The sequence below is a fragment of the Corapipo altera genome, unplaced genomic scaffold, assembly GCF_003945725.1.
Source record: "Corapipo altera isolate COAL_440 unplaced genomic scaffold, ASM394572v1 22, whole genome shotgun sequence".
Lineage (NCBI taxonomy): Eukaryota > Metazoa > Chordata > Aves > Passeriformes > Pipridae > Corapipo > Corapipo altera.
The window spans coordinates 9831684-9847919 of record NW_020884886.1 but is presented as its reverse complement, the minus strand read 5'-3'; the positions used below and the strand labels follow the sequence as shown (position 1 = coordinate 9847919).

The following is a 16236-nucleotide window of genomic DNA, read 5'->3' as shown; positions in this document are numbered from 1 at the left end:
TCTCTCGAAGAATTTTTTTGGTTACATAACAGAACGAAACACAACTTGTCTTCCCTTTTACCTTCTTCCTGGGAACTGCATTCTTCAGTTGCAATCACTCAGGCTACTGGTTGGTTTGGGAGTTTTTGTTTGTTTGTTTTTGTTTAATAATAATGCACAAGAAGAATACAAAGACAGGGTTCCCCAGAGACTGAATCAGGTATTTTATATCAAAAGGAAATTTGTTTCACCGGAAAATAAGCAGCACAGAATATACCAAATGAGAAGTTTTGTTCTACATTCAGACACCTAGGAGTAGGAAATTATCCAGCTGATTAGCCTCTGTTTTGAGGGTTCTTCTGAGGTGCAGGTGTAACTATACCTTTAGTCACAGATATTCTAAAATTCAAGACAAAAGGAATAGGTAAAGCAGCTAGTATATCACTTCTTGCCACCACCATTTAAAAATATTCTTAAACATGCCACTCACTCACCAGGAAATAAACATCAGGAACTGGAAATCACTGCTTTGCCACCACTCAGCTTTGCCACTGCCGCTTTCCACCTCCTTGCAGAAATCCGGCAGCACCTTTCCAAGCACCACCTGCATCAGGGCACACTGTAACGTCCCACAGGATCAGCCAGCTCGCTTTGACATAAAACTAGGCAGAGGTGCTGGAATCAGCCCAGGGGCCAAGTCCCAGCTGGCACATCTGAAATGATTTCTGGCCCAAGGGAAATGAGAGAGGACTGTTTGGAAAGACCTTGTGTAGAGGCATTTAAAACGGTAGTAGCCCTCCTTTAGAGAAATAGAAATACTACCTAGACTGAAGACCAATAGATAGCACAGACTGTTTAAGGTGTATTGGAGGGATGGTTCTCTTCTTGTCCTGGGCTAGGCTGGGCTGAGCAGCCCCCATTCCTTTGCTGGTGAGCTTGTACAAATGTGACTGTGGCTCTTGCTTTGCTGGGTGGAGAGAAGTGTGGCTACAACTCATGCCCCACTGCATGGCTGCCTCCCAGCTACGAAAGCCCTCCCGCCAAGGAGACTTCGAAAGGGAGCATGGCTGACCAGTTCACCCAGAAATATCTCCGCACCTCCCCTCTGCAAACACCTCTTTGAAAGCCTGTTCCATCCATACTCTCATTAGGAGACCACTCCCTCATCTGTGGTGAGAAAAGCAAACAGAGCTCTCTAGGAGCGTTCATTGACCAGGCCCTGCCCAGGTAAAGATTGAGACTTCACCATGACCTTCTACTTCCTTAAAAATACTGCAGGCTGAATAGAGCCTCCTGGTAAGACAGATGAATTCAGTCACTTGCATGTAGATCCCAGTGTTGGTGCCCTCAAGAGAGAAAAGAAGCTTATTCTAGCATTCTTTGCTTATGTCATCTAACTAACACACAGCAAAGGGACAAAGGTGAACCCTTTAATCACTGTAAGGATGTTTTTTCTCCAGGGCAGGGGTGTTAAATCTGGAGATTATCAATACCACAGGCCATGGTACAGTCTAATGAGCTTTGCACCAAAACACATGATGATATTTCCACCTACACTTCAGACAAGTAGGTACTGATTCTGCAGTGCTCCCAGAGGTGATGATCTTTTGCACTGACTCACCCAAGCTTGAGGGACTAGCTACAAGACAGCACATATTCTTGAGACACCTTCACACCACATAATCCTTAGCACCTTGATCTGTCTCCGGAGTTAGCCCTGCTTCTAGCAGAGAACTGGACCAGATGACCTCCCACTGTCATTTTCAGTATATAGTCTGTGATTTTGTGATACCACTGCTTTTGAGACAGCACATAGTTGACAGAAAAATGGAAAAACTGCTTCTACCTCAGATTTGGGGTTAGGGGTTCAGGTAGAATTAACATCATCCTGGCAAAGATTCTTGATAAACCTTGTGATCAGTGAAATACAAGCACAGTGATAAAACACTGGACAGATGCTTAACACTCAGAGCAGACTTGTGGCATTACACTTTCACTTTCTTTGAGGCAAGGATATCCTTTCCTACGCATAGTTCCTCTTCAAAATTTCCTGTCACTTTCTACAACAGCAAAGATACAGAGCAATATTGTACTAAACATAATAATTCCCCAGATGCCCAGTATCTGCAAACATAAGCAGATAGGGCCCTTCCTTATTTTATATAAAGTATCACTGTGATGGCTTCTACAATGATACAAGATGGTAAAAGCATTAGAATTATGAGAAAGACTTTCAACATAACAGCTAACACTCAACATAGAAATACTCATATGAAGCTGACTGTAAAGAATACACTTAGAATATGCAGAATTTCAAGAGCTGTCCCCTGCCATGTTTCTGAAAGAGAAGTGTAATGGTAACAAAATAGTCGACACATTAACTAGCACTAGAGAACAGAGGGTACAATTTCTATTCCCATCCAGGTAACATTAGTAAAGCAGACATGAATATTATAATTCCTTTTGTATACAGTAGAGGTACAATTTCACAAGCTGTTTCATACACAAAGGTGGCTTTCACCCAGAATGCAATCTTGAAAATGTCAGAAGTTATTTTCAGATAGTTGGGATATGAAAACCCTGCTTGAGATCTATTTCAGGACAGATAGATCACGAGTGAAGAAGATCACTATACTGTAAGTAGGAACTACAATATTTCCCTGGATTTACCTTAAAACCTAAAGTGGAGACAAAATTGCTGAATTCTGAAAGAATTAAGTGGTAAGACCCTCATATTTTTTGTAGACATTTTCCCCAAGAGCCATGTTCCTAAACAAGGCAGTCCTAAATGTTTCTGTGGAATGAAACTGAATTTGTGTTTATGCACTTCTGTACTACCAGTAGAACACTTAACATGGACACTTCTGGTACTAGAGCTGTCTGCCTGCAAATATACATGGCAAAAATAATCTAGATGAGAAACTTTCCATAGATTTAGGGCTAGAATTAGAACCTGGTTGTGAAGATTCATGATAGTTTCAACAGAGAGTCACGCACACTTGTGACTTATTTTATCTTGGAAGAGAGAAAGTAACAGGAACAAAGTATCTTTTGCTCTTCTGAGACTTAGAGATGATCAGAACTTTAGCTAGACCACGCCATTATGGGAAGGTTACTGAAAAAGGGTGGGGTAAAGTGACTGACTGTAAATAGGGAATGAAATGGGATAAAATAAGACAGGTTTAGAATTTCTAGGATCCAACAGAGTACACAGATCATAATCCAAGTAGTTCCCAAAGGAAGCAGCAGTTCACAAATGAATCACAAAGGGCTATCAGTGTTATTCAACTAAAACCATTGGCACAATTGAAATACTGTATTTTTACCTTTACCTGTATCTCTTCTGTGATTCTTAAGGATTGAGGCAAAGGGAAACTTATGTTCTTCAAAGCAGTCATTATCTGGCTGTCATTCCTGTCTTGTCAGGAGCCTTTCTAAGCAATAGGCAACCAATGACCCATGGAAACCAGAATCATGTGTAAATTCTTTTGCATCCTCCTAAATAATTTTGCTAATGAATGCATATGTGACAATTCATTTAATCACATTTTGTCAATCAGGCTTGCTCATTGCCTTTCCTCTTCTCCAAGTTTGATGAGTAATGTTTTTTCTGACTAAATAAAACCAGCCTTATGTTCTCGTACTGTTTACGACAATCTTCTCTTTGCCAAGACTAGTTCTTTTGAGTCAATAATCAATGACAAAAGACAAGATGAATATGAACTTCTGAGCTTTTGAAAGAAACTGCTGGCAGCAAACATCTCTCCTTCCTGCCTGGGCTGGAGAGGCAGGTCACTCTCGCAACACTTAGGTACTTCTAACAGACAGTCTTTAATTTCATATGCATCATGATTTATCCAGACAGACGGAGTATAAGAATGTCCAGGCACTTCTTTGGAAAACATCTGCCTACCTGTTCTTCTTTCCACAAAAGCACACAAAAATCATGGCAAACTGTGACATAATGAAAAGTGGGGACAGAAATGAAAATTCCCAAAGTATTGATTCCCATAGTATTAATCGTGCTACCTAATCAGGGAACCAGATTATCAACGTGACAAAAAATTCAGGGGATATATTCTCTCTGGACTTTAGCAAAGCATTTGGAACAATGTCACACGGGAAACAATTAATAGCTGCAAGAAGTGTAAGCCAAGCATGGAAGTAGCTAAAGCAGAAATGACAAATGGGAACTCATTGGCCTGGAGGGATTTTACCGGTGGTATTCCTCAAAGAACTGTCCCAGGACAAATTTAACACAATTGTTTGGCACAAAAATTGCAGTATACTAATTAAATGTTCTGATTAAACAACTTGGCAAGCAATGTCAGAGCAAAAGAACAGCTGGAATGGTAGCTATGGGACAAAATTTAACTGCTAAATGCAATAAGGAATAATAACGAGAGCTTTTGCAATGCACCAAAAGCTTGTCAGCTGAAAGCAACCAGGAGAAATTCTGAGACATATTAGTAGGATTGCCAGACTTCATGTATGGGAATGCCTCCCTCGTATCCTCACAGTTCCTTACAGGCTGCTTCCTCTAGGGGTGCTGCTGGCATTGTTGCTTTGATCCAGAGGCAGAGAGTGACAAGAGAGCAGCAGAGGCTAAAAAAATCACACAAGTGATGTTAAAAACATACAGAAAATGCAGGGGGAAGAAATACCCAAAGGTTCTTATGTGGGACATGGGACTGTGGACTGAACTATGAGAAATTCTTTGTTATATGGAACATCCAGCAAGCCTGTGTTAGCCACTCACAGGATGACCACAAGAAGAACCAGGGTAATAGAGATTTCAGCAGAAGCTACAAGCAGAGAGAGAAGATTCTTTTACAAAGATTACCTGCTTTTCAGGCTTCAGAGGACTCCTAATGGTGCTGTTCAGCCAGAAATGGCACAACCTTCCTCATATCTGTAGATGGGAGGAGTTATGGATCTAATACTGGCCTGCTACAATTGCTGGCACCTCAGAAGTCATATATAATAGACAGGGGAGCAAATACTTCTGGTTAATATCCACAGTGGTTTCTCCTCATTCACAGTGGAATACATTCCTAAACTGTGCCTGAGCCATCCAGTTGTGGGAGTAAATGGGTTGCTGAGAACTCCTCCTACAGGAATTTCTGCTGAAGCAACAGGAATTCCTTCCTCCCCTACCCTGACTGGTATTGCTGATACTCACCTTTCTAAAATATGGGAAGAAGCTAATAGCAAAGGAGACACCTTTGTCTGTGACCTGGGGCCTGACAGTTACTTTTCAGCACGAGGTCCCTTCCAATACAAGTTATTCTGTGATATCTGGCCTCTCAAGGTAGGCTAGAGAAAAGGAAAGGTACATAATTCCTCCTTAGATCTCTCTGCTCATGATAACCTTTGTCTTGCCTAGGAACTTTCTTTAGAAAGGGTAACCCCCAATTTGCTGGGGAGGAAACAGAAAAGAGGGAAAGAGGTATCCTAATTTGCTCTGCGAGCAGCAGAGCCTATGAAGGCTGTAATCCAATGGAATTATGTGCTATGTCCCTCATGCTCCCATTCAATTGATCAGTATGCTCTGTCTCCTCTTCATATCCAGCATTCTACCTCCAAGTGTTTCTCTAGCACTTCCCGTAGGAAGAACATTCTTCCCTGCAGTATCTCCAGTTCTTCCTCACCTCCTTTAACTGCCCCCCCCGCCTCTCTTGCTCAGTACCTGTAGCTCTCAAAGAAGGCTTTCAGTTATTTTTTTGGTATGCCAAGCTCAGAAGGGAGGACCCATTGTTACAGAAGATAAGGGAAATAGTAAGTCTAAATAATGGAAATTGCTGAGGCACCTGGTCCAGCAACAAAAGCTGATCAATTTTCTGCTTTTTTGTATAGCTATAGTAACATTCATGTTGGGTTGAATTTCAACTTACATGTAGAAGTTTATACTCAAATCTGGAGATCTTCTAAAAAAACATTAGTATTGTGAAAAGCAGGTGAGTTTTCTTTTTGACTTCCAGGATACAAAATTTCCATACTCAGAACATATTTCAGCAGTATAAACTGCTGGGAAATTTCAGTAGTTGTTTTCTTCTGGAAAAGATTCTTCAAAACATTTTAAGTTTTGGAACCAAAATATCTGATTCCCACACAAATCCAGACCAATTTTTCCTAACCATGAATAAAACTTCCCAGACAAGAACCAAAAACGTTTTCTAGAGGATCAAAAAAACCCCACACTCCTGTATTTACCTTCAATATATGCACTGCAAAGAAGGGGAGTACTATCGTGGCTATTTTACAGATGGAACTGAAGCTCAAAGGCTAAATTACTTACCTGCTGCCAGACAAAAGCGTGGTGGAATATGGAACTGACTACAACAGTCCTAATTTTCAAGACAGTGTCTTAAACACTGCATCATTTTTCTTGCAAGGCCCACACAGTCTGCACTACGCACAAATAGACATCGGATCTTGGGTACTATGCTTTGACCTGAACTTTGTTTTTTGCTCTCTCCTGTTAATATATTGTGCACATAGAAACGGTGTATATTCTGCAGCACTTTCTCAGAAGCTGGAAAATAATTTCCTTTCACTAGCAAACATACTTTTTATGTTGAAAAAGCCAATACAGCTTTTCATTTACTGCTGTGTCTGCATGTTAGCATGAAGGTCAGTAGGAGGGTACACAGTACTGAGAAAATGAGTAGTTAATTATTGCTAGACTGCAAAAAGTGAAAATACTTTATTTTGGTTTAGCAAACAGCAAATCACAAGAACCGCTTCTTTTTCTGGACTATTTTTCATAGAAGGGCACACATAGAGTAAGATTTATGATGATAACTGGAGGCTATTTGATGTGCTTTGAGTATTACTGATAAAAAAATCCACTCTCATCATTTGGAATAATCTCAATAAATAAGTACAGTACTCAGCAAGAAAAACCCCATTTGATTTTTCACAATCCCATGGGATTTGTCAAAATCCCATGAGATTTTTCTTGCCAAATATTATACTTATTTATTGAGATTATTCCTTCGTGCTCGTGTATAATCTGGCAATTTGTCAGTATCTTTTGCTGTATTTACTCCTTCTGAAGTGTTTGTACTTGAGGGTTTCATTACATCATTAACAGTCTGTAAGGTTTCACAACTAAGGTGTGTTGAGACCAAAATGCCAGATTTTCTCTTTATGGAACAAGTTTTAATAATTTCAAAACATCAGCATACAAGAGCAGGCCTAAATTTAGTAAAACCAGTTTCTATTCAGATGTCAAAGCACAGTTTAAAACTTTTCTTCAGTCCTTCAAAGGGTGAACTTATATTTGTTGTTCATGATCCAGCTAGAATAAGTAAGCAAAATGCATTCATTACAGAATAGATATAACTGCTTTAAAAATATTCTAAGAAGGCATTTTTATCAAATGTTTTGTCCCAAACTTTCTATCAGAAAAATCAGAACAGGTTGATCAAAATTAGCAAACCTAGTTCCTCTGCAAAAGTCAGGCCTAGGCCCTCCCACTTACTAATAATTACATAAAATTACATATAATTATAAATACATCTAACATCATTGTGTGATTGTGTTGAAAAATAATAATTGTTGAAGTTTACAAAAGTAGTAAAAAATTCTTTCTTCCAGAGCAAGAGAGCACAATTCACTGTACTGAACTTCCCCTGGCACTGGGTAGCTGGAAGGAGAGCCTTATGTCCAGCATCCATGAGCAGAACAAAGCCTTGTCTCAAAGCCAGCTGCAGGACTAGGACTTACCACACGAGAATTGGGTCTAAAATCTGGCAAATGCCAGAGCAATCAGAAAATTTCAGTGTAAATTCTGGAAAATTATTGCAGTACCTTCCTTGTTGACTTAACAGCTTTATCCAGACAGAGTATCAAAGCTTTGAAAAGGATATTCACTATCCTAACACTTTAAAGCCATGGCCAATCAGCCCACTTTATTAGGTGGAACACAGCGAGTGGGAAGTGATGATCATCAAAACCAACATGCACCATTTTCAGAGTTTAGATTCACTTCAGTAGTACTCAACAGATACGAACTGCTGTAAATTCTGTACAGGCAACTACAAAACTTACCAAGCTTTTCTGGACCAGAATGAACTAGAGATCACGACCAACAGACATGTACAGTTCTATAAATGCTAAATAAAAGTTCAGGTACTCAAATGTTTTGCAACATTTAAGTAACTTGAAGACAAAAGGCTCAGCACCTGTCACCAACAGCCATTGTTCTGAAACCATCTAACATTTTTCTAGGCAAGATCCAGACTCACAAAGTAAACGAGTAGCAGAGACTGTCTTATCTCGTAACTCCAAAATAAGTAATTTCAGATCCTCTGTCACATCTTTTATCCTGAGTGATTTAGTAACTGTTCCACACTAGCATGATGTATGTTTTTTAAGCATTTATGTCACCAAGTGACAGATGCAGCATTATTGAACAATTCCCACAGTCTCCTAAAACTCTTCGTTTTGCAGCTCATTGGTTACAGATGGAGTATGTGCATTTAAGCAATGCTTTATTTTCATTAGGATATATTTTGGGTTAAACAACTTTGCTGCAACTGACTGTTAATGCCAAGTTGGGTGGGGCTTCAAGCAACCTGGTCTAGTAGAAGTTGTCCCAGCTAATAGCAGGGGGGTTGGAATTAGATGATCTTTAAGGTGCCTTCCAACCCAAACCAATCTATGATCCCTTCAGTGAATGTGTGCACTCACTCTGGCTCCAACCATCATGCAAAATCACCTAGGAACTCAAAGGAACCAAATAAAACCACATTCTCCCAGCAAGCAAACTCAAAATATCCTAATGCTTAGCGATAATAGAAGACTAAATAAAAACATAAACTCAGAGCAAGAAAGGTTTGTCTGAGTGGGAGGGTAATGACAAGGACATGTAGAAATGGAATAGCAAGTAACAGAATGCCAGTTTGGGAATGAATGCTGTAAACATTGAGTTGCTCATCTATTGTCCCAATAAAACTGTGGTGTCCAAAAAAAAAATTACAAACTAACATCTGCTAACTTTAGAAATAACACTCACTGTGCATACATTCTTCAAAACATATGGGATCCTGCAATGGTCTTTAAAATGTTGTGTATCATAATGAAGTGCTAAAATTAATTCAGAAAAAAAATGGCATATTCAAGCTAAACGTACATGCTACCTGACCTGTACTCAAGAACAATATTTGTTCCGTTATTCTGTAACCACAGAACCATAGCATATCCTGAGCTGGGAGGGACCCACAAGGATCACTGAGTCCAACTCCTGCTCCAGCACAGGACACCCAAAGAGTCACACCATGTGCCTGAGAAGCAAATGCTTCCTGAACTCTGTCAGGTTTGGTGTTGTGACCACTTCCCTGAGGAGCCTGTTCCAGTGCCCATATATAGGTTATATAGGTTATAGACTATTTCTTTCTGAAATCTGAAAACACACAGTTTATTCAGAACCTATTATTAGACAGACATCCAAGTTGGGTGAAGATTTTCAAAAAAGGCAATCCTTTACTCTTTTCTTCTAATGAACATTATACTCACCATGAAAAAGCCCTTTTTAAAAAAAGATTCTTTAAAGAATCTGCTTTTCAACCCCAACATTTAGTGTTAATCTCCTGTATCACGTGTACCGGACCAGATTTCAGCGGCACGGAAGGTGGGCTACAGGAATTTCCCCCTGCTGGCCACAGCCAGTTCCAGCTGGATCTGCCAGGGGTCCCACACTGTAAGACATGGGCTGAGCCCAGCAGCCAAGTGAGCGGCCCCTTTTTGAAAATATCTGACAAGCAGAGGAATGAGGGGAAATAAGTGAGGAACAGCAGGTGAACACCAGAATCAGAAAAGAGTGCAGGGGAGGAGGTGCTCTAGGCACTGGAGAAATTAGACTCTTGCAGCCCATGGGGAAGACCACGTTGGAGGAGATATCCACACCACAGCAGCTGGGTATTTCCTGGAGGAATTTCAGCTCACAAAAAGTCCACACAGGAGCTGGAGAGAAAGAGGAGGAGTAAGGAGCAGAATTGTTAAGAACTGACTGTAACGCCCCCATCCACCACTCAGGAGGCTCAGAAGAGGAAACAGGAATCAGAAATGAAGTTGACCCTGGAAAAAGGGAGGCAGTAGGAAGATGTTGGTTTAATTTTTGTTTCTCACTATCCAAATATATTTCAATTGGCAATAAACTACATTAATTTTCTCCATGTTGAGTCTGTTTTGCCTGCAAAAGTAACTGGTAAGCAATGTCCTTGTGTTTATCCGGTCTCACGACTTTTGTCATCCTGTTTACTCCTCCTGTCCTTTTGAGGAGCAGGGGCAAGAAGAATGTCCAGAGGGACACCTGCCAGGTGGCCAAGGTACCTCCCACACCCACTTGCAAAACAAATAAAAAAAGTACTCATTGGTTTAAAAATTTTAATGTACAAATTTACACTAACCATGTTGCATTTTCTGCACTGATCCCTCCCATTACATACTTCTACCGTGCTTTCAAAGTAAAACCACAGAAAGCAAATCTCAAACTAGGGAGGAAACTGCAGCATGATTTACTCTATTCATAATTTCTTCTACAAGTGTCTACAGATTCAAAAAAAATCCTTTTCTCAAGGAAATAAATATTTCACTTCTATACTCAATAATCATTCAGCTCTCTAAGAGTCTGTGAGTTATGCACCAGCATCCTCTGTCAAAACTAGCATGTTTTTATCTCTTGGGATTCCAACCAGCAGCCTTTGTTGCTCCTCACGTGCCCATACAGCATATTCAGAATTCTTCTCCAGCAACACCCAAAGGCACACTTCAGTGAAAGAAGAAACAGCTGAAGATGTCCATCTTCAGTTCTGTAATATGCACAGCCGCCAACATTACTTTCTTCCAAATGGATCAGACCACACTTTTAACCCTACAAATCAATCAGGAGTTCATAATTAGACTGTTGGAGAGAAAAAAAATACTCCACCCTTGTGTATTAAACAATAAAAGAATCCAACAATTTCTGCACTTAACTCGCAACTCTGCTTAAGCTTGCAAAAATACGTAAAAGACAACCTCATCTTGATCTTAAGCTTCAGATAATGGAAAAATCTATCACACTCATAGGTAAGGTATTCTAATACTGTTGGATCAATCATCTAGAATTGCACCTTGCACTTAAATTTTTCTAGATTTAATTTTCCACTAATGGATCTTGTAACTTCTCATCAGCAGTTAAATCTAGACGAAACAGTTATACTGAGGAGAACTCCTCATCAAGTACTTGCATCTTGGATAAATGAGCCAGTCCAGTGCACTTGAATGCTCAGTAAAATAGACAGGTTTACCAGACTTCTATTTCACAACACCCTTCCTACTACTCTTCAGCATTTCACCACTTCCCTGGAAAGTAAGTCCTGCACTAATGATTTAACTGATATGTGTAATAAGGACATGGCTTTAATCCTATTTGATTTTCCCCTGCTGCTGGTGTTAGGTTTTTTTAAAAATAGGAATAAATCATCCTTTAACATACTCTGTTTCATCAAGACAAGCTCTCTCATGTCTTTAATTGAGAAGTGCCAACCTTGCATAATGAACAGCCCTTCCATTTACCATTATGAAGCAATGAACTATCAAGGATAGTCTGCCTACTTGAATTTTATCTCCCTCATATGCTTTTCTATGCCTTCCACTGGCAACAGCAGAGATCAAAAAGCTATTAGCATGGCATTCCAAATTTTCCACTACATGTAGTGGATTTCTGCATGGCCTGTCTACCCATGAGGCTGGAAGGCACTGCTAAAGTGCTCATAAACTGTGTTTCAGCTGAGTTGTAAAGCAGCATTCCACAAAACTAGGGTGCAATACTGTTCTTTACAGTTGCAGTTCAGGCCACCCATGGTTCTGATTTGCTCTGAGCAGGTTCAGAAGTGGAAACTGGCATCTATTTAAGAAAGTGTGAAGATAACAGAAATTCTGCAACTTATTTGGCCAGTTACGTCAATTTAAAACAAGTTTCATTAAAACCATAATTTTCCAGTGAAGAATTAGCCTGAAAAAATAACTTCATGACAAGTTTATTATTTAGGTTTTCTCTGAAGGTGTTCTTCACTGTATTACTTAAATCCATATAAATATTCAGGACTCACTTCACGAGGGTCTTTAAAACAATAAATGTAAACACATGAATCAAGTATACCTGCAGGCTGAATATCCTCTTGAACAATACCAGCTCGGTTTATTGATTGTTCTTTCTCTGGAAAACAAAACAGAAAGGACACTACTAAAAAAAACAAAATACCAGATATCTTGATTGCGCCCAATAAAAGAATCTTGAAAATTTTCTTAATTCTAGATGCTACACAGTAAAATTCTGCTGAGTAACCACCTACACAATGCAAATGTAGTATTCCCACTTCACTGAGAAACTAACAGCTAGTCTGTTTTGAAAGACTACAAACAATAGATAATCATCTTAAAACGACTACTGTTAAATAAAAAATGCCAAAATACCTGCCACGATCCAAACACTTCAGGAATGACCAGTAATTTTAGAATCTATCATAGAGCTATTAGAGCTATTCATATGCTCAACATGAAACTATTCAAAATATTATTTTCTTTCCAGAATGACCTTTTTCAGGTCCTGAAAGATCTTTCAAGTAGATTTCATGACAGCACCTATGAAATTACTGCTTGTAAACTTTGTGAATTTCAGTATCAGAGGGATACTTTTTCCATATATGGGGCCTGTCTCAGGCTTTTCTTTTTTCTTTGAAAGATTAAACCATTTCCAAGAAGAGAAATGGAGAAAACTATACTATTTCCCTTATTAAATGTCCCTCCTTTTCTTTCACTTCCAGTTAAGCTCTTCACTACTGTGGTAATCTGAAGCAGTAAATCAAAGCTCAACTGGATTAGCCTTTTGCCCACACCACTGAACTTCTGAAGCCTTTAAAAAATTGTAGGGTGCACATTCTCAGAGGAAGCTCAGAACTAAGCTCACTTTACAACTGAAATTTTTCATCCTATCCCACTGGGAATGCACTGGCACTACGTATTATCAGGCTGTCTAGGTACAAGCCTAATGCTACTAGAGACTAGCAGGAATATCACAGTAATTGATTCTCTTTGCAAGGGGCCAGGCACTAGAAGCAGATCCAGCTTCTCCAACTCTGTTCACTGAGATAGTAATTCCATTCCATCATTTTTAGCAGACAAAGGAACTGCCTAATTTCAAAGGAAAGGGTACAAAACCCAAACAGGAAGAACAGAACAGATATGGGCAAGGAATGAGACTTACTGTAGGACACAGAGGAGAAAGATATTTAAGTGGAAGCTAAGATCAGAAGAGAGGCAGGGACCAAAACAGGAATCAATCTGAGAGGTCCAGGAACACACTTGGGGTGAACAGAAAGAGCTGTCAATTGGTCAGGCAAGAAAACCAGTGCAAAGAAGTAATAGATGAGAAATACACACACAAGACATGAAACCCTCAATAGGGAGACTGGTGTGGGGCCTGTAAACAACTTGGAAAACAGGTAAGCCACAAAAAGGATAACTAGGAAGACCCAGTCTTGAGGAGAGGGGTCTTCCCCACAGGGTGGAGAAGGAGCCAAGTCTCACAATTCAGATAATCACAGAACCTGTGAAAATGCCCCAAGCAGCAGCTGTCAAACCACTATTTTAATGAATTCACAAGGAAAAGGTCTGTGCTCAAGGCCTCAAAGTTTCATCATTGCCACTAAACTACATGTTCCATATGAGAAAAGTCTTTCTTAAAGCTAGATACAGACAGGAAAATATTAGAAACATCAAGGCCACAAAATGAGGTGCTAAAACCCTACAAAATCATAACATTTCTGTATGAAATTAGGTCAAACTCCTTTGTGCACAATTTAAGGTTCATATTAACAATTTGATTACACACAGTTTTTCCAAATACTTTCCATTTCATTTGTTAAATGGCTAGGAACAACTCCAAAGATGCGTGAGAGCTGTGCAGAAAAGTCTTCTTCCTGAACATTAATGTACCTCCTTTGTATAGAATTTGGAGGATACACAAGAAAAACAAGATTGAAGAAAGAAAAGATAGCATTTCATGTTTACACAGTTGAATGTCACTCCAGATAACTAAAATCCATTCTTGCCTTTTGCAGGATTACCATGTGATGCTAAGGAAAATGTCCAACTTTTGGGACCCAGCATGCCAAAACACAGAAATATTGAGTATTCACCCACAGATCAAGCCAATAGAGGGTGGGAGCTTCTACAGAAGCCACCATACAGCTTACCAGACTGTACTCTGAAAATCCTTTGTACCCCAAAGATTAAATACTTCCACTCAAGTGCAAAATTCCACGTTCCTGCCTAAAGCATTATGATAATGAATGTGTGTGCCTCTCTCACATTGCAGCAATGACCATCAAGAGAACACAGCAAATGAATAAAGGTGAGATCAGAGGAGAGTTTGAGCAGCATGCAATAAATGAAGTTCAGCATCAGGTATCAAATTGCAAGTTTACACACTTGCTAACTGTGCATCACTCATTTTATTTCCTAAATAGAGATTTAAAAATCCCTAACCTAATAGGGAACATCTGCTTACGTAATTCACAAATGCAAAGGAGAAAGCGGTCCATTAATTCTGTCCTTTCCTTAATGCCAAGACACACTTCTAATATAATATTTTTGGAAAGTATAGCATAAGCAAAAATGAATTAATAAGGTTTTTTAAGGACATAGCTTCCCTAAATAAAAACTTGTTTGCAAGTTAAATTTTATTTCAGCTTTGATGCAAGGCCAAAGCCCCTCCAATAAGATCAATAAGTTTGTTATCCTTTTCCTTTTTTTTTTTCTTCCTAGGAATCTTCTGTTGTCTCGGCAGATTAACCATGTACATCTTCAAGTTATCACCAACATCTTGCTTAGTTTTATAAAAGTTAAAGCAAGGAGACAAGGCTGGTTCCACCAGAACTTTCACGTTTCCTTGGGCAGTATTTCACATGAGTTGAGGAGTAACAGGTGCTACCCCTATCACTCCCACAGGATGGAGTGCCTGCCTGGAGCTGCTGAGGCTTTGCAGCTGGACCTGCAGGTGCCTTTGAGAGCTCCCTGGATAGAGCCGGCTGTGGGCTTTGGCAGGTTTTCCGTGTTTCTGGTAGGAGAGGGGGGTTTTCCTCTGGAGTCTGTTTTATAGACCGAGATCAGCTTTAGCGAATCATCACAACCAGTAAAAAACCTGTTACCAATTTTCAATTGCAGCTGGAGAACAAAACTCGAACAGCTTATAGAATCATTGTATAGTTTGAATTGGAAGGGACCTGTAAAGATCACCTGGTTTAACCTCCCTGCAATGATCAGAGGCACCTTCAACGAGATCAGGTTGCTCAGAGCCCTGTCCAACCTGACGCTGAATGTCTCCAGGGATGGGGCATTTATTACCACCTCTTTTGGCAACCTATTCCAGTGTTTCACCACCCTCACAATAAAAAACATTTTCCGTTTATCTGCTCTCAATTTATTCTCTTTTAGTTTAAAACCATCACCCCTTGTCCTACTGCAACAGGCCCTACTCAAAACTCTGCCCCCACCTTTCTTATAAGCAAGTGTTGAAATGCTGCTATAAGGTCTCCCCGGAGCCTTCTTTTCTCCAACAACCCCAGCTCTCTTAGCCTTTCCTCGTAGGAGAAGAGCTCCAGCCCCTCAGCTTCTTTAGCTGCACCTCAACCCTCTACAGAAAAGCTGAAAGGCGTTCTTAATCACGCGCTGCCCAATAACTCGAGGGTTATTATTTCGTTTTTAGGTACATCCTAGGCGAGCAGAAAGCCCTCGGGAGTCACTCCCCGAGCGGCAGCCCCAGCACACCCCAGCCGCGGCTGGGCCGGGCCTGGCCCGCTCCCCCAGCGCAGGACTCACTGTACTCCTCCGGCAGCAGCAGAGGCCGAAAGTAAATGGGGTAGAAGGCGGCTCCCACCACGGCGGCGAAGGCGCCGAAGATGCCGAGGGTGCGGGACAGCCCCGCCATGCCCCGGCGGTCACGGCCCGGGGCCCTTCCGGAACACGCGGGACGGGCGGGGCCGGGGCGGGGCCGGGGCGGCAGCAGCGCCCCCGCGCGGCTGGAGGGGCGCAGTGCGGGGATGGTGCCGGTGCCGCTCCCGCCGCGCTGTCACCGCGGCCCGGGCCGCCCGGAGCGATGAGCCCCGGTCCCGCCGCCCCGCCCTAAAGCCGCCCCGCCCGCCGGCGGGACAGCGGAGCTGCCCCGGGCCGCGGCCGCGCTGGCAGTGCAGCGCCGAGGCGCCAGGG

The 16236-nt window shown here is 41.0% G+C and overlaps 2 protein-coding genes across 3 annotated transcripts in view; both read right to left on the bottom strand.

The window, feature by feature from the left end:
* RBPJ (recombination signal binding protein for immunoglobulin kappa J region) overlaps window positions 1–6437 on the bottom strand; it is a 149993-nt gene extending 143556 nt beyond the window's left edge. Inside the window, exons 1-2 of one of the 2 annotated variants that reach the window (XM_027643025.1) lie at window positions 6278–6437; window positions 474–598 (exon numbers count right to left, since the gene is read on the bottom strand). In XM_027643025.1, coding sequence (XP_027498826.1) covers window positions 474–589 — 116 coding nt within the window. In that variant the 5' untranslated portion in view covers window positions 590–598; window positions 6278–6437. The remainder of the gene's footprint in view (window positions 1–473; window positions 599–6277) is intronic. The other variant, XM_027643026.1, reaches the window with a different exon arrangement.
* Window positions 6438–10357: 3920 nt separating this feature from the next.
* SMIM20 (small integral membrane protein 20) lies at window positions 10358–16043 on the bottom strand. Its single transcript, XM_027642984.1, has 3 exons — window positions 15850–16043; window positions 12131–12187; window positions 10358–10858 (listed from the first exon to the last, which is right to left on the bottom strand). The coding sequence occupies exons 1-3, from the start codon at window positions 15956–15958 to the stop codon at window positions 10821–10823; spliced, it is 204 nt and encodes a 67-aa protein (XP_027498785.1). The 5' UTR covers window positions 15959–16043; the 3' UTR covers window positions 10358–10820.
* Between the last annotated feature and the right edge of the window lie 193 nt (window positions 16044–16236).

Bases quoted from the DNA above. Each gene is read 5' to 3' on its own strand.
- SMIM20 (XM_027642984.1), bottom strand. From the start codon at position 15,958: ATGGCGGGGCTGTCCCGCACCCTCGGCATCTTCGGCGCCTTCGCCGCC. The intron at 12,188-15,849 runs GTGAGTCCTGCG...TTTGTTTTCCAG, and splicing joins GCTGCTGCCGGAGGAGTACA to AGAAAGAACAATCAATAAAC. The intron at 10,859-12,130 runs GTATACTTGATT...ATTGATTTGTAG, and splicing joins AGAGGATATTCAGCCTGCAG to GGTTAAAAGTGTGGTCTGAT.